Raw genomic sequence first — 20,362 nt, forward strand, 5'->3', positions numbered from 1 at the left:
TAATGGTGTATCTACTGGATGTTTGTTCCGCATCAAGCAAACTGAATTTGTTACTGCTAGTCTAATTCTTCATAAATGCTTTTCGTTAAGTAAACAGGCTTCAGATTATTTAAAAAGTGAAGAAATGGATTTCACCACTGGGGTTGCTGAATCAACGACTTGACAAGAGCATTTGACTCACTGCGTTCAGAGGAAGATTTTACCAAATTGGTTTCCAACACACCGTTGTTTGCGGATAGAAATCAAATTACCAGTGAAACCACTACGCCGGCTAAGCGATGCCGCTACCCACCAAGCCATTTCTGAGATGGTCAGATATTATTGATAGGTTACAACAGTCTTCCGTGGAGTGAATCTGAATCCATTACAGAATAGTTAAGACGAGATTTTTCTTTATCCTTTGACAGAACGCTGAATGAACTTAAAAAGCGTTAGGCTATTCGGATCAAACATGTGAATTAATGTCAAATGCAGCTGCATTTTATTACACGCACATGTCTCCATCAAATTTGCCTTAAGTTGAATATTTAGTCAAATTCTATAATTTCCATGAAAATCAGGTTGGGCAGCAATAGGATCTTCTTTTTTGGGGTCAGCTAATTGTCACAACTGGAAACTAGAAATTGAAAAGCACCAAAGTGGACCGTGTGATTGTGTCTGCCTTCACTTTTGAAATTGTTTGGACAAAACGATCTTAAATCATTTGTACAGCGATTTGTTTCAAATTATTGCTACTGTTGCTACTTTGCCCATGACTGTGGCATCTTGTGAACGTATCCACAGCAAAATAAGACAATAAACTATTATCTGCGACCTGCCATCATTGCAAAGACTTGAACATCTGGTGCAGATCAGCAGAAGCGAGACATTGCCGACAACACTGGTCCTCAAAAATGGTGAAAGCTTTTCAACTGACCTGCGAGCGCAAAATAAAACTTTAGTGCAGTGATTCTTAACCAGTAATGTACGCGCATACAAAAAATATTGACGCCGTCAGCGTTAACGCAAACGTTTGAAAAACCATGCGCCGTATGCGTCAACGTAACTTGTAAAAAAAGTTGGCGGCGTCAGCGCATACATTAACGTAAACTAATTTTGTTTGCTAAGTGCCAAACATTCACACGGTATAAACCACTCGAAACAAAGAAGTTTTATTTTGAATTTCCACGAAGAAACGCAAGCATCTGAAAGTGTTCATCAGACATTTTGCTGTGTTTTGGTTCCAATATGTCTTTGCCCATTGAAAACGTTCTTTCAACTGCAGCGCTGGAAGGTATTGGCGTGTTGTAGCGAAAAAAAAACATTAAAAAGTAGCCTATGCGTTGACGCTATGCGCTAAAAAACCGCGAAAACTTTACGGCGTAGCCTCAAGCACAAACTATCCAAAAAAATGTGGCCGCGAGTGTTAGCGTAAACAAAAAGTCTACGCCGCATACTTGCGGTGTAGAATTTGCGGCGTATACGTAGGCTACATCTCTGTTCTTAACCTATGGCAATGGGTATTATTAGGTACCGGTAATAGCCAGGTTTTTTAAAATTCTGTTTGAGGGGCCACCCAATAAATTTTTATGAGGCCGCCTATCATTGCAGCAGCTCCATGACATAAAATAACGACAAGCTTGCTAACACAAAGATCGTAGTTGGCAATTCTATGGACCGCAGAGGAAATGTATGGGAGCGTTTGGCCCCATTCTATTCTTTTGTTCATATTACCTCGAAATATTTTTGTCCACCCCACTCATTTTTGGCTGGCGCCGCCCCTGGGGGGGGGTTAGTTTTAATTTCAACTTTAACCCTGGTTTTAGGATACAATAGTACATTCTAAGAACTCTAGAAGCTTTTTTTTTTAATTTCCATCCAACCACCTCCCACCCTATAAGTTAGCCTACTTTTTGTGTAAAATTGCCTTGTATTGCATTAACGTCATTTTTTGTTTATGGTATTTAAAGTGCAAATATTAGTTGTTGCTGTACCAAAACACGTTAATAATGTTGCAAGACAGCCGCAAACAGTTTCTCTGGTCTTGGTTTATTGTAAAACAGGGAGAAGTGGTCATTTCGATTTGTGCGCATGACTCTGCGCATGCGCAAAAGCGTATCGAAAACAAAGATATTCTGTATTGAAGAAATAGAGAATAAGCTACAACATTAAATTGATGTAAGAGTATTGTACAGATTTTGCCACACAAGTAGCCTATGCCTTCGTGCACGTATCATTCTTACAAGAGCAGAACTACAAACCTTCTTCGATATGATAGATCTGTATAGTCACCGACGAGCCACACTTGTGTGACGAAAGCTTCACAATACACTTGAATTTATCAATTTAATGGGGTAGCCAAACCCACTCTCTAGTTCTTTGATTAATATTGATTGCTCTACGCAGGGCCTCCGAGAGAAATCAGGACTGGTCGGGAAACAATACCTAAAATGGGCCCCAAAAATTTTTTTTCATAAAAAATAATAGCAACGAATTTGTATCATGCGTTGCGTCATATGTTTTAAGCTGAACTTGGTCTACTTCCCTCAGCGTGAAATTGAATTCCTTTTAAGTTTAGATTTTAACAACGTATCAATATGTAAAAAAAAATTCTTTCAATATAAAAATCAAGAAAAATTACTCGACTACACTTGCAGCAAAATTGCTAAGGTTGTTCACTATTTTGTCTAGAAAAGATTGTAGAGTCGTATGGTTTGCACATCTGATACGCGGTGCCTTTGGCACATTCAACCAGTCTTTAAAAATGTCGTCACAAATACATATCTACACATATTGCTCCATATCCGACACTGATTTTAGTGACGGCAATCCTTGACCAGATCGACGTCCTGAGTGATGGATTCGCAGTGTGGGCATCTAGGATTGCTGAAAGTATCTTGCCTTTTAGTGTTTGGGCAGTGCGGGCGTGTTTGCTGATGATCCTGTTATCCACTTTTGTCTGTTTGTTGAGTGGAATCTTGAAAGAGCCGTTGTTGGGTCGGTGATGACGTCTCCTCTTATTGACAAGTCTGCTACCAGTAGCCTATTTGCTCCAATCATGATGCGAATCAAACTTATTGTAGCTGGTAATTTTAGTATAAGTGGAGAAAAAATTATATGCACACAACACAGGCAATGAAAATAGCTCAACAAAGCATTCATTCCATTCTGGATCTTTTGCAATGCAAAATTGCGGGTCACAGCGTCAAAATGCACATCATGCATACGCTGTTCAATCGGTTTTGAGCGTAGCGAGGGTTTTCAGTCATGGTGAATCGTAAACAATTCTTTACAAATTTCTGTGCCCTAAAGTAAAGGTTTTTGTATCTTTATCCTTGCACTGACAAAGGCTTGAATAGGCTACGTTATTCCTGTTAGTTTCAAAACACTTGTAGAGGCTTTTGACGCAGGGTTGATTATCGAGATTGACAGAGTGAAGTTTCCGATTATTGAAGTGCCGTTGCCGGGGAATTATTCCATTCTTTAGGTGCTGCTGAATTAAGAGCAGTCCTCAGAATGCATTGCTCAAGCGCACACTCAGAGAGTTGGACTCGAGCCGCTTCTTGAAGCTTCTTCGTTGTCACACGCTCTAACCAACTGAGCTATCGAGGCTGACATCTATCCATTGCATATCTAGCTATCCATTAAACAGTTCTTTATCGCTGTATGAACAGGTTAGTCGAGAGAATATTGTTTAGAATTGTAATCCACAACAAAATGCAGAGAAGCATAGATATGAAACTGCTGAAAGTTGGCTGTTTAGATGAGAGAGCTTTCTTCAGATTTTCCTATCTGGCCGGGTTACAATTGAAAATGACACAAGCTCAGCCTACAGTCGATCAATTACTCTAAAAATAATAGGACATCTGGACAACATTATAAACTCCAAACAAATTTAAGCAATGATATCCATAAGCAGACAATAGGCAAAAAGGGTTTACTTCCCTTGAATTGAATCTTGCTTGAATATTTTTAATCTTTCCAGACGTGTTGATTGTTGGATTAATATGCCCAGCCAACGCAGTTTTTGAAGTCAAGGTTATGTTGGTCAAGCAAAAATTGTAAGCTACAACTACACGCTCCGCCAATCGCAGCAGCACCAATTTTCAAGTTAAAACAATAGAAACCTTTTAATAATGCAGAAATCAAAAGGCTCAACAGCATCAAATTTTACGTCTTGAAGCAATTTAAGTTAGCATCGCCTACCTTAATACGAGAATGATTTGTTCTTGATGCAAAACATCTGAAATAGCATCTACCATAAACGAAAAATACTTGAAATTTGTTTATTTTTTAAGTTGCTACACTATTATCTTAGGGGCAAAAATGGGTCCCCTCAAACGTAAAAAATAAAGAACTATTCTTTTATCTTTTACAATGCTATGCTAGGGGGAAAAGTTGCCCGACTTCCCCCTCTCTCTTAGAGCCCCTAGCTCTACGCATTCATTCAAGTCATTGGTAAAATCAAAAGAAGATTGAAAAGTTTATTCACAAAGTTTTATTTTCGAATTTTGTGTTGAGCTGGCTAAATTAACTAATAAAATAAATATAACCATATCCATTTTGAAAATTTCACAGTTTTTTTGCTCTTTCGTATGAGGTATGAATATTTTTGTAGGCTTATATTATTTTTGTGCAAATAGGCTACATGTAAAAATCTACTCCAGATTAAACTTCCTGACGGTAACATGTTTATAATAGGCCTATAGCCTGTGCAACTTTTTCTCCAACGATAGAAATAGCTTACTTTCGGGCGTAAATAATTTTTCGTACAAGAACGTAGGATTTTCCAAGGAAATATTTAAGGATTTACCTGGATTTTTTTTAAAAACTACAGCTGTTTAATCATGTTACATGTTTTGAATCATGTCAACAGTCGATTGCATTTTTGTATTTGGTCGTAATCAACCACTCAAAAACAGGAGGTGATCACAGTTGAATGTATTGCCAAAACGATTGTAAACACTGATTGGGGTAAAATCAGTGAGGTTAAAAGGAAACTGCATGCAAGTTACCTATTTTAAATGTAAAAATTGAAAGTTAGTCTTTCGTCCTAAATTCCATCCATTCATCCATTCTTGCCCCCTCTTTTTGAGTAGAAATAAAATGTGGTAGATTTTTAAATTTGCAAGATTAAGCTTGATGAGGTCATTAGTTTGGGCTTCTTGAAGTCAGATAGCTGTTACATTTCAGATATACGATTGAAGACCTTAGCCTACTTGTACTAATGAGTAATGACATTGGTGTCTTGTCGCAATCACGTGAACAGAAATTCGATTTCAAATAAATTAAACATTTAAACACAATATTGATAAAATATATTTGTAAGAAAAAAAGTCTGTTTCATAGACTGTGAATTAGAACTTTTTTGTACAGTGATATTGAAAAAATTGCAGTTGAATTTATGCATAAAAAGCAAATAAAAACACGCCAGCGCAGCACATGCACAAACATCCGACATTCACAAATATAGAAGGCCACTTCTCTTCTTCAATGTTGATCATAGCGTGCGCTTGAAGTTCAGCTTCTTCTGGACTAATGCTTGCTTGTTGTGTTTCGTCTAACCCACAAAAGAGATTGATCACTTTTTTCCAGCAAGGTTTGCCAATGTCTTCTCGCAGAGATTCATGCTCTGAATACACACAATAACTCCATTTTGTATACACGCTTTTTTCTATTTATTTATTAAATTAGTATTTCAAATGTAAATTCTTATTGCTGCAATTCGTATTTTGTTTTTGGTTTAAGATTACGTTAGGCTAGCAGCAATAGCATTTTCTATCAAGACTGTAAAAAGAAGAAAGATATCCGACACAGGAATTGTTTAAAATTAAAAACCAACTCTAATTCAAGACAAGCTGATATTCTTCAAATTACACAGCTCCAGTTTTGACAAATACATGTAGATGACTTTCGTGGAAAAAAAGTCATGCCAAGCAGGTCCGGATTTAGGGGGGGGGGCAGAGGGGGCAGTTGCCCCGGGCCCCCCGACTTTTGAAGGGCCCCCCTATGTGGTTAAAATGTGATTTTGTGTTATTTTTTTTCCTTTTGGCCTTTAAAGTTTCTGCAAACTGCTGTGCAGTACTGGACTGATGCTACTGTAGACGTAGAGATGGTTTTTCGCGCCGTTGGCTTGAAAAAATTTTTTGCATGGGGGCCCCCCGATCTAAAAGTGCCCCGGGCCCCCCATCAGCTAAATCCGGCCCTGATGCCAAGATGAGTTTTTTTTTATTACGTCGCTTTAACGTATGCAAATAATGAAAAACCCGTCAACCAAGTTACGTCCCAGACAGCCACTTTATCTGGAGCAGATCGGGTAAGAATCTGGTCAGATCCGTACCAGATCTAGTAAAGATCTGGACCAGACAAAGTGGCTGTTTGAGGTTGTGAAATATTTCAATGCCTACATTTTGTTATTTCATATTTAGGATGAGTAAAACTGAACGAAGCTTAAAACTAGAGGAGATTTTAATTTCTGTACAAAACGCACAGAGCCCAAATTCAGAAAGTAAACTCCTGTTCAATAAATGTTTCAAAAATTAAACTTTCAGCGCAGTTGAATTTCAATTTGCAAGTTCAATTGAATTTTTTCAGTGCTTTTTTGAGTTGAAACTGTAACTTGAAATAGCACTGAAGATGAAAATGGTTTAGTATTTGAAACGTTTAGTATTTATCAGTTTAGTTTCATCATTTTGGGCTTTTACTTTTTTATTCAGATTGATCGGCGTTCCAATCGTTTTCATCCGTGCAAATGCAATTTCCCGTTTTAATCGTCATTGGTAGCTTTTGGAGTTACTTCGCTTTTTACCTGGGATGGTGCTTCGTTTTTCAAACACGGCCTCTTTCGGATGGATGTCATTATTTGCTTCTTTTTCATAACCAACATTTTCTATTCCATCCAGAGCTCTTTTCTGCATTCAAACCCGATTAATCAATGTAAAAAAAGCATGAAGATTTGATATTGGCGTTTTTGCAAGGAGCAACACAATGGACCGCACGTAATGTAACTGCTTTGTTATGAACTGAGGCCAAAGATCTGAACTGCATCGCGTTCAAAGTATTTTTTGTGATTTTTCTGAGACATCTTTAGTTTAGTGAAATAGGTTACCCAGTGAAACGGCATATTGATTGTGTTATTACAAGATACAAAGAGTGTTAATTTGCTAATGGAAACAAAGTTGACTAAAAGAAAATCCCACATTCAAAATACATTTCCCTCATAATTGGAATAAACTATTATTCTGTTTCGTATCTACCTTTCGTTCCTTCATGATATCTTCAATATGAAGTCTTTTCCGTTTACTAAAGCGGTTCCACCACGTTAAGCGTACAAGCTAATAAAACATGAATAATATCAACATAAATAAGTCAATACTTTTGTCAAAATGAATAACCGATAGTTTGTCCTGTTTGTAGGCTATATGTGCAAAAAAAAATCAACAAGCATTTTCGACACGTACGTGTGTCCTCATCAGGAATTACTTAAATCTGCAATATACATAAAATGAAATGTATAAGATAAATCCGACGATGCACTATAACTGTAACGACACTCCAGACTGAAAAGCACAAACTGAACAAGTTATATAAAAATGATTACGAGTAAATTATGCTTCTATGATTCCTGTAGTCCAGGGGTCGGCAACCTTTTTGCAACAGCGGGCCAAAGCCAAACATTACATGGTTTTGGCGGGCCGTAGCCAACTAACACCAGTTTGATAAATAGTTGAGCCAAATAACACCAGACTACAGTGTAGTCACTTAGAAAAACAACGCTTGTGAAATCATTATATTAACAAGTAGGCTTAATTAAACCATGACAAACGTGTCATAAGAAGATTTGGGCGTGAACAATAGGGACGTCCACGATTTGGGCATGTTAAATCACTGCAAAAGATGACAACTTACACATCTGTCGTCTATTGGTGGAGTGACCAGTGATACGCCAATTGAGATGATGACAGTGCAAGCTGTCGATATCATGGCAAAATAAAGATAATGAATTTTATAAAGAATGGTCGGCCGGAATTCTGGTTCTCCGCAATTTGGAGCTCCGATTGAAAACTCCATAATCATTCGAACAATACCGATAAGCATTCCAAGAACCAATCCCCAAAATGTTCCCTGCGCAAAAGTGATGCTTCAGGTGAACTAGGCCTGTTCTGTGACTAGCTTTACGCAGTGTACGGTAATCATATCAAAATAGCACAGTTTTGTCGAAAAAAGCGTGTAGCCTAAAGCTAAGCCAATCTTTCAGTTCCAAATAAAATCATGAAATATCACTTTCAATTTGAGACTAATCGGAGAGAAATTATTGAAATTTTAAATCAAATTCATTCTTTACTCTCATGTTTTCCATTAACTGCTGTGAAAGTACATTAGCCCTTTGCGCAGCCTACTCACTGGTTCATTCAGCCTCGGCCAAAACACTCCCATGGTAAACACTGTCGTGATTGGGGGAGCAAGGTAACTAGTGATGGCCTGGATGTAATCAAACAACTGACCAGATGCAGCCACTTGAATAATAGGAACCCAAGCTATGCTAACTCCAACCATAACGAGAATAAATATTCTGCAACATTACAAAAGATCGTTACACTTTTAAGTGCAGTGTCCAACAGTTTTAAAAAAATCAAAAATAAAATTTTGTTTTGCAGTTCCACAATAAGATTTTAAGGTAAGTGGTTTAGTTAGTTAGCGCGTGATTTCATGAACGAAGAAGCTTCCAAATCAAGCATCGCTGGTTCGACTCTCGTGGTGTGCGCTTGAGCAACGCACGTTAAGGACTGCTCTCCATTCAGCGGCACCTAATGGATGGAATAATTCCCCAGCAACAACACTTCAACAATCGGAAACTTCATTCTGTCAATGGCGGTAACCGGGCCTGCGTCAGTGATTCAAAGCCTCTACAAGTATGCGAAACTGCCAGGATTAAGCTCTGCAAGAAGCTTACCCAGTCCGAGAATAAAGAATCAATTAAACAATTAAAAATACTAGCCTATATGCCCACTTGCAATTAATTAAGCTTAAGTTGTAAATTAATTCTTGATTAGTGAACTTGTAAAATATACCGTAATAGAATTGATTCTGAAAGAAATTGAGTGCGTCACACATTTAAAATTGAAATTAAAACAAACTTATAGTTGTCTATGCTATGTAATTTAAGTTAATTGAATACAAAGTTAATTTAAACAAGAGTAATTTAATTTACTGTGAACCAATGAATAAAGCACATTGCTCCATTGTAAACAAAGCAAAGGTAGCCTTACCTGCCAACCAACATGAGTTCTCTGTTTGTTGCGTTTGGTCTGAACTTCGCCCATATATCACATGTAAAGAGGGTGCTGGAACTATTGAAAACTGACGTCAACGAGGACATGAGAGCAGCAATCATCACTGCAAGCAGCAAACCTGCATCACAGAAAGCCTGGTCAGATACTGTAGTGTAGTTCTACAACTAAAACAAAAGATAGCAGTGTGTTTTTTTTTGTATCCTCACAGTAGACTATCGTTAATATAAAATTAAGTATCAACAATCACAAGTTATAATGCCTAGCTTTTGTGGTTCCAGGCTAACTACTTTCACAATATACGTTCATGATAGGCTGCTACAACTATTGAGTCTTTCTAAAACTAGCAAACATGCAAAAGAAATCTCTGACCTCTCAATCCAGTCGGCATAATATACAAAACAAGTTTTGCGTATGCGTAGTTAGTGCAGCCTGCTTTAGCTCCGCATGCAGCCGCGCACACATCAGGGTCAGCGCATCCGATGGAATCTAAGATTATTTGACAAAACCTCAAACAAAATGGTTGGTAAAACAAATAAAGCGCATAAAGATTAAGAAAAAGTCATCCAACCAGCAATTATTTCTTCTAACTGATTTTTAAACAAAAGGTTTTAAAATGTCTAAAATTCGAATCATTTTTCATTTAATTGTTCCGCCTTGTCTTTTTCAGTATTATTTTTACTTTTTGAGCAGCTCAATGCATAATGACAAAGCAATCTAATAAGAAACGGGAAAATTCATTTAACGGACAATATCTAGTACGAGAACAGCAACTCACTCCCAATCTGTCATTTTCACATTACATTTTAGTCCTTTACCAAACAATTTATTTTCGATAACCTTCTACAGTATGTTACTTTTAGTACGGAATCAATTTTGTCTGAGGTATTAAATGCTTCAAGTTACAATTCCTTAGAAAATAAAAACTTAAACTTTGCGCTTTACTTCTGCAGGCCATGACATACTTGGGAAAATAATTCGGCTTATCATTCCAACCATAACCATCATGTACATTGGAAGAATTTTGATCAACCCAGCCATCACGCATCCTCCTTTGGCGTGAGAAAGATTTTTTGCCGCCAAAGTTCTTTGTACAATCACCTTAGCAAAAATATTCATTTCAAGTAAGTCGGTTCCTTGAACATGTAGATTTAAAACAGTAAGCTTGATCAAATATAACTTATAAAAAAATCTTAGTGGCCTATAGGCTATATTTTTTCTTGGGCTTTCTGTAAAATGTTTTTTTTTTCAATTATCGAAAACAAGGTGATAAAAGCCTTGATAACCTACTGTGTATTGAAAAGATCCGACGATTGTAACGTATTTTTATTCAGAAAGTCGTTTGTATTTTGTTGATTGTGTCCTACAATAGTTTAACTAAAAATTGTACGAACAGGAAATCACGTTGCAACTTGAGATAAGGTTTTCTGACCTGATCGGTGCACCAATACCATACAGATATGATTGTTATGCCAAATATCATTCCTGGCCAGGGCAAATCTCCATCGATGGGATCTCGAAAAACATGAAAAGAATCCGGTCGAGGCAGACCACACGTTGTGTTCGGTGGTCGCACATCCGCGATGGCCGACATGTATTCTGGCTCGAGGTTGTTGTATCCACCAATTTCTGCAAACGCTAAAAACACGAATGTATTCAATTGTGTAAACAAGATAACTCGATTTGTTGGAATTAGATCAAGAAGTAGAAATAAGAATGAATTTCCTACTAGAACATCAGCAAAGCTGCAAAGATAACAATATGCAATATAGAATAATCTTCGTTTTTCCTTTCTCATAGGTTTGATATATTAATAAAAATTAGTATATACTGTATAATGTTGTACCAGTAAATTAAATTATTTACTTCTAAAAAGATGTTCCCCAATCTTTGAAGCTTCATAACTATTTAGGGTTGTATTCTAATTATAGCAAGCTAACGCAAAGAAATTTATTTGCTCTGATAACTTCACACATCGCTATCTATAGCCACTATGTTATAAAACTGTGTTGTAAACTGTTTATTGCACTTACATAAAGCCATCATAACGAGACCCCCGATCACCATGATGAAAGTTTGCGCTGTATCTGTGTAAATTACGGCGGCCAAACCTCCAGTCACCGTGTAAAGAGCTGTAATAGCAAGCAGAACACAGATTGCCAAATATAAGTTCCACCCTAGAGCCTCTTGGATGAATATGGCACCAGCAAAAAGATCTGCCTAAAATGTAAAATACTGTTTTGGCTATTTTGAAAATACATGAGTTATATAAAAATGAAAAAATAAGTTAGGTAATCGGGTAGTTTGTCAAACATGTAGCCTACTGTCTTACGAGTATATGGTTAAAAATTATAAGCTAACATCAAATGCAGGTTATTGGAAAATTGATATGCATGAATATTTAGAACAAGCATTTAGTCTTAAGAAAGACTCAGAGTAAAACAATTTAGTTTATTCCATTTCTTGAATCGTTTTTTAGTGCTGTTAATACTATAAATGACAGAAAGTTAATGTAATGTTTTGTTACGCTCTTAACAGCCTGCCACAAACTGAAGCTCTTGACATTCCAATAAACAGTTTTCAGATGGTCAGAGAGAAAATAATACGACTATATAACTCAATACGTACTGATATTTTCGTAAATATATAAATTGCAAGAGAAAGGACTGATAGGAAGATTCTTATTCGCTGGCCTCCAAATCGCTCCCTGAGGTACTCAGGCATCGTCACCACACCAGATGCTATATATATAGGAGCAAAAATCCAACCCAAAATGACTAGTGTCACCATCGCCTGTTTTCCGAATAAATAGATTTGTAATAAACACTTGAAATCATGTAAATATTTACTTCATAGCTGTAAAGTCATTTTCCAACTTGTTATCACATCACAAATAGATGAAATTAAAAAAAAAACAGTGTTGTTTTAAAGAAGTTGCTTACGATGTCAAAAAAATGTATAAAGACATAACTTTGGAAGTTAGGTGAATACATTTTAAAAATTTATTTAAAAAATGGTTTACTGTAATCTATGACATCAAAATATCGATGGCTGTAGGTCTGTGGCCAATGCTTACCTTCTCAAAGTGACAAAAAGCAAATACGTTTTATTGCGCTTACATCAGAGTAAGGCATCTATTAAGTTCGTCATAGCACATGACTATAGGGAACTGTGTTCTGAAAGCGAGTGCAACTCGCTATTATCACAGCGAACTCACAGTATCAGGCTAAAACAGGTTGTTAATATCTACATTTTACAAGATTCTACATTGTGAAGTAAGCAACGATCATGCTGCTAAAAGCGAAACTCAATCTATTGCATAAGTCATCTATGCTTACATTCCACTCAAAAGATCCCTGCGCTATTCCAGCAGCTGCACCAGAACCTGCAAGCCCTACAAAGTGACCACTTCCAATGTTGCTGCTGTACAAGGAAGCCCCTACCGGAAACCATGTGATATCTCGACCAGCAAGAAAGAAACCACTGACATTGCTTCGGTTGGTCTTGCACATTGCCTGTAAAACAATGGGATTCTTCGATGCTGTTAGGGAATACGTGTTAAGCATAATATTACTCAAAAGTGATATGTCTGTGTTTTAAATTAATTTGCACTATTCCAATGAGTCAGTTTTGCTGTACGTTCTACTCAGTGGCGTATCCTGGTTGATTTTCGTAGGCATGCAATGGAAGGAGGGTCATAGCCACTGTAGGGGGGTCTGGGGGAATGCCCCCTCCCAGGAAAATTTTGCAAATTTGCTTTAGATTTTATAGCTTTTCTTGCAATCTGAGCCTTACTTAGCGGATAATTGTTTGAGCTGTTTTGCAAAAAATGAGGTTTGGAACGCACCATGAATGTAATGTCTTAATTTTATATCTGTATCCTGCATTGCAGGAAAGCGGAGTTGAAGCGCTATGCATCGGTGTATGGTCTTTGGCCTTCAGCATACACCCGACCAGTTTTCTTGATGATCTTTTAAACTACTGTGCTTAGGTCTCAAGTAGGCCTATATCATACCATCTACAGTAGAAAACAGCAAGAACCTAAACTATGAGGACCAAAAGAAAAAAGGCCAAACAAGTGCCAATCGGAAAACTAAAAAATACGAAGCGTCCAAACAAAAATAGTCCAGCCAAGCACTTTTTAAACACCCTGAATTTCTGAAATTTGGCCTTATAAAGACCAATCTGGCAACCCTGTCTCAAGATCGTGATTTTTGTTTTGCATGCAGTTTCAAATTTGCATGCCTTGGTTCCATTTGCGCCACGCTGTTGTAAAAGAGTGGCGAATAGGCAAATTGTATTATCAACGCATGCTGAGCTCGTCTCAGCATCCAGAGTTGCCAGGGTCAGCAAAGTTTCCAAATTTTGAAAACGAACAGTTGTTTCGAATATTGAAATTAAGAGAACATTTTCAATTTTTACGCATAAATTCGTTGTTTCTGAAAGATTTCTGATTTTATCAGAATTGTAAGGCATGCAGTGCATGCCTTGCATGCATGGAGAATACGCCACCGGTACTGTATGTTGACACAAATTAGAAAATGGCAACTGGTGGCTGTGGACGATTATTATAAAAGCAGTATTATACAAAGAAATTATAAATTATTATAAAACTAAAAAACAAAATTAATTGATGCTTCTTTTACAAAGCTTACTAATGACGTCATGCGCAGTTTGAATAAATTTTTCTTCGAAGGATAATGAATAAAGTTTATGGGAGTAACAGCATTTTGCGGAAAGTCAAGTAAAAGCTCGATAAGATAAATGAAAACATGCAAAAAAGAAATAATGTCTACGTGGGTAGGTTTTTAAGTCAATAGCCACAACGTATCAGAAGGAGAGAGAGTCTTAAGACGATATAACGTCTGCAGACAAAGAAAATACAAATAGACAAGAATAGAATGTGACTTCTCCTCATCAACGTAAAGAGAAAAAACAAAAATAGTCGAATTAAATCAAAATCTTTGAATTGGCTCTAGAGGTTGAAAAGAAGATCTATCGTTGGTGAAAGTTATTGATAAAAAAGCTATTATATCGAATATTTCCAATACAAATACACAGCCATGTTTTGAGCGTACCAAATGGAGATTGTTTCCACCAAATTGCTTTTATTATCACAAAACTTACCCATATTCCCACTGCTAAGATAAGAGCAAAGTATACTACAATCACTCCAATATCAGCGGGTTCGATTCCAGCCTCTGGCAAAGAAGGCTCTGTTGATAGAACAGTGACTTGTTCTCCTGAATTTTCCATTCTAACCAAAGATTGCTTTCAACTAACTGGTTTATTTTTATTGAAATCTGTTGAACAATAGTTTATCAAAAAAAAAGTTTGTTGTATCAGCAAAGTATTTGATTGATGTGATATACTGTAGTTTTCGTTAAGACAATTTTCGCATAACTTAAACGTTTGAAAATATATTAAGTGATTTTTTTTCTTAACTGGCAATTAAAAGAACTTTACAAAAAACTAATGCCACACGCTCACTTTGAAAAGCTAAGCAGTGATCACTGGCTTATTGATTCTACTGCTAAGCGTCCACTTTTTACCTGTGCAATGCAACACAAAGAACAGCAGCCTGTTCTATATTCTTCTACTTGATATTAGTTTAGTTTCTGCTCTTAACAGTTCAAAGATTTTTAAAATTACTTGAGAACAAAAATAACAGATATTTCTGGCCTTCTGCTAAGATGCAAGAAGATGACTATTGTCCTCACTTAAAATATTTATAAGCTTTTAATGTTTATAAAATCTAACGTTTAGAACTAAACATCTCCTAAGTTTTGTCAGTCACCCGTACCAAAGTGGTCTTAATTGTACCAGAATTCGCATTGAACGCTCACAAATGAATTTCTAGATGGGTCATTACTAGGGGAGCAGCATATTAAAACTAAAATATTTATCATGTCCAGGTACCAACTTGCCTCCATAAGCAAAATTTTATAGGCCTATAAATTTTGGCTTTACAACAATCTTTTACAATCTTTTGCAGAAAAATAAACTACCTGTAGCTCAGGTTTACCAAAAATCAAATATTTACTCTATGAAGCGACAAACACCTATAAAATTTCGTGATTGTTATAAACGAGCATTCGCGGGTTTTCTTTTTTGCCACATTTTGTGCATTACTGCCAAGTGCTTTACTGAAAGTATCTTTGAAAGTGATGATTTTTAACTAGTTTGCTTCCATGTTGATTAATAGCATAGGTCACCAAACTATGGCCCGCAGGCCGGTTCCGGCCCACGAACTGATTTCATCCGGCCCGCCACGTGCTGCGGAAATAACAGCTGCACTACCGGTACAACTGTTAAGGAAAAAAGTTACCAATTTTTTCGTAAAGGACTGACGTTGCTGTTGAGCTACCATCACATTGCACCTTTATCATTAGGCCACCTCAAATGGGGACAGCCTATAGGCCAAATTTCGAAAGATGTAATGTTTTTTCAAGAGCACAATGCCCTGTAGTGTATCACAGCAGGGGATATATTTTCCAGCAACCTTTCGATTTTCATCACAACTTCGCTATTCCACCGCTGACTTTGTTATTTATTGTGCTCAAATCAAGTCAATAGAGATTCTAAATAGTTGTATATTTTTCGCAATTTGCATGCGGCCGCAGCTGTTAATCTCGCAACAATCCGGCCCTTAGAGAAAAAAGTTTGGTGACTCCTGATTTATAGCAAAGATTTTTAAATTGTTCCTTTCAGTTATAGCCTTACACTTTGTTTAGTGAGCAGCACAACCGCGGCCTGCGAGTGATTGTGAATCTGTTTTGTTTGTTGTAAAATTTACCACTCTGAATTGTATGGAATACCGTAGCTTTTTCATCGATTGTTTACCAGCTCTATTTTTAACAGCTTGAATAAAGCGCTACCAATTTTATTGGAACAAATCTTTACAAGCAGATACAATCTTTATTGGACTAATGCTATCGTAAGCGAAAAAAATGTAGTCTACCCATGGATTTAAAAGAACGGGATTTCCAACCAGGTTGCGTTGACTGCCAAAAAGTGCATTAAGAAAAAGCGTTGCCACTTGTTTTTCAAGTAGCCTATTAAGCAAATCTGGATCAAACCACTCAGATTTTACTTGTAAGTTTTGGTCAAAAACTCACAATTATTGTAAAAAAAAGTAAAACAGAAAGAAAAAAATTGAGTTAAGATTTGTTTATTGGTGATGATGACAGCAGATGTGCTCGAATAATTTGCCTCAATAATTCAGTTGGTCAAGCGCCCGACTTTGTGCACAAAGAAACAGCAATATCAAGCTGCACTTGTAACTTTCATCCTATCAGTAACTTTCATCTGCTCTGCAGTTTTGTAATAGAAATATATAAGAACAACGTAACTCAAAGAGGCTTGCGAGGTGTGAGATTCGATCATTTTATTATTTTTTTTTGTCGTTGAATAGAATTAATTTTCTTCATCTTCAGGTTTAAACATATAAGTCAGACCACATTTTCTGCAGTACTGTTGATTGAAGTGTGATGCCATAAAGACCCCAGCGCCGTACTCAATAGTGGGACACTCGCGACGCAAGCGCGTGATATTCTCGTTCTCATCGACCTTGTAGTAACTAGTAATGTAGTACTTAAGCATGGTAAGCTTCACTTTCACCCTCTTGTACTTGAGCTTCTTTGGAGTAGTATAATTCTTGTACTTTCATTTCTTACCACCTTATCTCAACCAAAGAACAAGATGAAGAGTTCATTCTTTCTGGATGTAGTAGTCACAGAGCGTTGAGCCATCTTCGAGTTGCTTTCTAGCAAATATCAACCTATTGCTATCATTATCAATGGAATTGGAAGCTTCATCCTCAAGGATGATTGTTTTTGATGAAGTCTTGACAAAAATTTGCCCTGTGGTTTCTCTTCCAAACGAAAAGCGAGATCCGATCGTTTGGTTGAATGGAAAATATTTCACGCTCATTTGAGGTAAGTGGCCGTGTCTTGTGAAAACAAATTAGCGTTAGGTGGAGTATGTAACTAAAAACTGTTTGTACAGAAATCTTTCACAACCTGAAAGAATCACAATCTGAAAGCATCCGTAATTAATAAATGCTGTTTAAAATGTTGATTTTGTTCGGATTGTATACAATATAATATAGCCTAGTGGTTAGCATGCGTAAACTTAAAAATATAAACTTCAATGACAACGATTAAAAGCCATGAAAATTCTAAGTCCAGTTTATAAAAAAAGCAAAATATCATTCACTTGAAAAAGAAAAACGGTCAAAAATGTCTATCTGGTACTTCTAGTAATATGGAGTAAGGCCCACAGCAAGAAACAACAATTGATCTCTTTTTTAAATGTTTGACATCCTTTTCACGCAAAAGTACAATAATTTCATTGTTTATATAATTCTTAAGTCTTATACCTAACAAAGCAGAGATCATAGAAGCAAAGTATAACTTTATTATAAAGTGATCGAGTCGGACCCGACCAAGACCACCCGACTTAATGACACTAAGTTAATGATGACCCAAATCTGCACGTGTAGAATAAATGTAAAAGGAACGAAATTGCTAGGTGGGATAACGCTGGTTGTGAAAATCTATCGAAAGAATGACAAGAGCAATAGGCAATGCTTCAAACGCTTATCCAAAACTAATCCAAACTGTGGCTTCTTGTATCGACATTTAAGTTTTTATTTCAAATTTGCATCGTAATGTTGAAGTATAATATGGCCACGGGTTGCATAACATTAATGACCACCTTTATTTCTAAGCTTTGTTAGATTCAACCAATGTATAGCAAGTATGACTGAAACTAGTAGGCTATTTAGCAGTCAAAAAAATTAAAAAATGTTTCAACTTCCGTAGGCTAAAGTTTTATAGTCTTTCTAGGTGCATGTGATGCAATTGTGTTTCAATATTGAAGGAGAGGTTTAAAACGAAAAATTTGTTTACGACTTTGTTTCTGGTTGACGCTCTAAAAATACTTAACCCTTAATCCCATTTCGGTTTTCGTCACCTCAATTTTCTTTGTCGCTGGTTGACAGTAATTGTACAATTGAAGAAATAGGATATTTTTTTACTATTTTAGTCACAGGAGATTAGCAAAACGGATCCGATATTATCTTTCTAGGTGGGCGAGGGTAAGAAATTGATAAAACTACTCACCGTTTTAACGTAACTTTGTCAGGCGCTGATTCAACGTGAGAAGTTGAACTTTACCAAAATTGAATCAAAAGGTTAATAAGTTCTTTCACAAAGCAGTCTGTTCTCCTGTCCATACTTATCACTGTAATTTCAAGGGTTAACTCGCTTTTTGAAGTTTTCATAATTCGTTGTGAAAGTTGTTGCAAAATTTTCTTTCACAATTGAACAGGATGTTTTAAAAGCATTTGCTAATGTTCTTCACATCCATTACAGCTGAAGAAATTTTTTCTGTTCTTTCTTACCAAACAGGAATGAAAACCTCAGCAACCGCAATCCCGCACACCGGTTAGCATAAAAAGATGGCCAAGCAGAATGCGTATCATAGCTGTCAATTTGTTTGTAACCCACTTGAAATGACTTAAAAAAATGAAAAAAAGCCTAAACCAAACAACATATTGCAATTTTGTGAAACCGCATTACTTGTCCACAATAATGCAAGCCCTGAAGCAGGATCTTTTCATTCAATTTTTCATCGGTAGCATATTCGTGTGCGTCAGGAATAGCAAACAAAAGTATCCTAATCGAGCTACATGTCAAGTCTAGCCACAACATATAAAATATCAATACTCCAGTGAATATAAAAGGTGGCAAAACAACACATGTATTCCAACCGCTTGGTATGGTGAGATGAATCTCGCATTGCGATAACGCGGCAAAGTGTGGAAATGCCTGCCACGTGGCGTGTAAGTATGAGATAGTTTTTCTAAAAATGTTAATGACAGATAAAGTCTGAAAAATAATTAGCACATCATAGTATGTCTATTTTTACTGAGACCTTCATTACACTGTTTAAGGGATACACAACAATGTCCAGCCAAACAATTGACGTATTAAGGCTGCCGCCTTCGGATGGCTACAAAAAAAGATTGAAAAGTGATACGGTATTTCGCAATACTGTATTTTTTGTTGTCAGGATTTTTTGATATCATCAAGTTGTTGTTCTTGAAAATACACTTCATTTAGATTTTAGAGAATGCTATTTTTTGTTGTCAGGATTTTTTGATATCATCAAGTTGTTGTTCTTGAAAATACACTTCATTTAGATTTTAGAGAATGCTGGTTATTGCACTTTAAGTCAAAATGACTGCATTGTGTAATACTTCTCCAATGCAGCAACGTTAGCAGAGGGTTCAGCGGGGTGCTTATAGCTCCTGGCCAGGAATCTTTTTAGGGATTCAAAACGTAACAAGTCTGACACTTCTTTGCTACATTATTTACGACACGATTTAGATTATGTGATATTCAGATGAAATATTTATGTAGTAATATGTAATATCTATTGAATTGAGAAAATGCAACTAGTTGATTGATTCAAAGGAATACCAATTTCAGGTTATGATGAAACACGTGCTTGCGAATGCAATCGCTTTGCATTTAATCAAGAAAAAAGGTGATTTGTTCATTGCTCAAACCTGCGCAAGTCTTCCCAGCCAGCAATGGTTGCCTTCTTTTTACATTATAATTGGTTGAGTTGATTGCGATGGCGTGAAAGCTATACATTCTTGTCAATCAACAATTGAAATTTTTATTCAACAATTCAGACATAGTGTTGAGGTTGCGTTTCTAATGCCGTAATGAATTTCTCGCTTCAAAGTCTTGTTAAATTTACATAAAAACAAACATCTTTCATCTTATATCACGAGAAAAATTGTTTATACCACAGCACTTGTGCGCCCAGTGACGAAAAACTGCTGAGTCCACAAACATTGAATTTTCTCTTTCTTAAAACTGGTAATAAAGCAAGCAATTACAGGATTATATGCACCAAGCCCGAAAGTCACAATCTGCAGGCACAGAGGAAGATATTTGTAGCCATTACAATATTCAAGATATTTAAAACTTAATTTGTCTATTTTTAATTTTAATTGATGCATGGTGAATCACAGCATCCTACATTGTTTAACTTTTTATTGACGGAATCGATAACTT

At 36.5% G+C, this 20,362-nt stretch overlaps 1 protein-coding gene across 1 annotated transcript; it reads right to left on the reverse strand.

The window, feature by feature from the left end:
• Positions 1-4,095: 4,095 nt before the first annotated feature.
• LOC145775717 (sodium/glucose cotransporter 4-like) lies at positions 4,096-14,517 on the reverse strand. Its single transcript, XM_082587071.1, has 13 exons — positions 14,397-14,517; positions 12,608-12,784; positions 11,898-12,062; positions 11,303-11,489; positions 10,702-10,907; positions 10,235-10,370; positions 9,642-9,758; positions 9,249-9,390; positions 8,383-8,551; positions 7,888-8,103; positions 7,236-7,313; positions 6,788-6,890; positions 4,096-5,611 (listed from the first exon to the last, which is right to left on the reverse strand). The coding sequence occupies exons 2-13, from the start codon at positions 12,779-12,781 to the stop codon at positions 5,382-5,384; spliced, it is 1,923 nt and encodes a 640-aa protein (XP_082443197.1). The 5' UTR covers positions 12,782-12,784; positions 14,397-14,517; the 3' UTR covers positions 4,096-5,381.
• Positions 14,518-20,362: the final 5,845 nt, after the last annotated feature.

This window comes from Aplidium turbinatum, chromosome 8 (genome assembly GCF_918807975.1).
Source record: "Aplidium turbinatum chromosome 8, kaAplTurb1.1, whole genome shotgun sequence".
NCBI lineage: Eukaryota > Metazoa > Chordata > Ascidiacea > Aplousobranchia > Polyclinidae > Aplidium > Aplidium turbinatum.

What these genes read in the sequence shown, in the direction of transcription:
- LOC145775717 (XM_082587071.1), bottom strand. Translation starts at nt 12,781, where the DNA reads ATGTGCAAGACCAACCGAAGCAATGTCAGTGGTTTCTTTCTTGCTGGT. An exon ending in ATATATTTACGAAAATATCA is followed by an intron (nt 11,490 to 11,897) that starts GTACGTATTGAG and finishes TTTACATTTTAG; the next exon opens with GCAGATCTTTTTGCTGGTGC. An exon ending in ATATCATGAAGGAACGAAAG is followed by an intron (nt 6,891 to 7,235) that starts GTAGATACGAAA and finishes GTTTGAATGCAG; the next exon opens with AAAAGAGCTCTGGATGGAAT.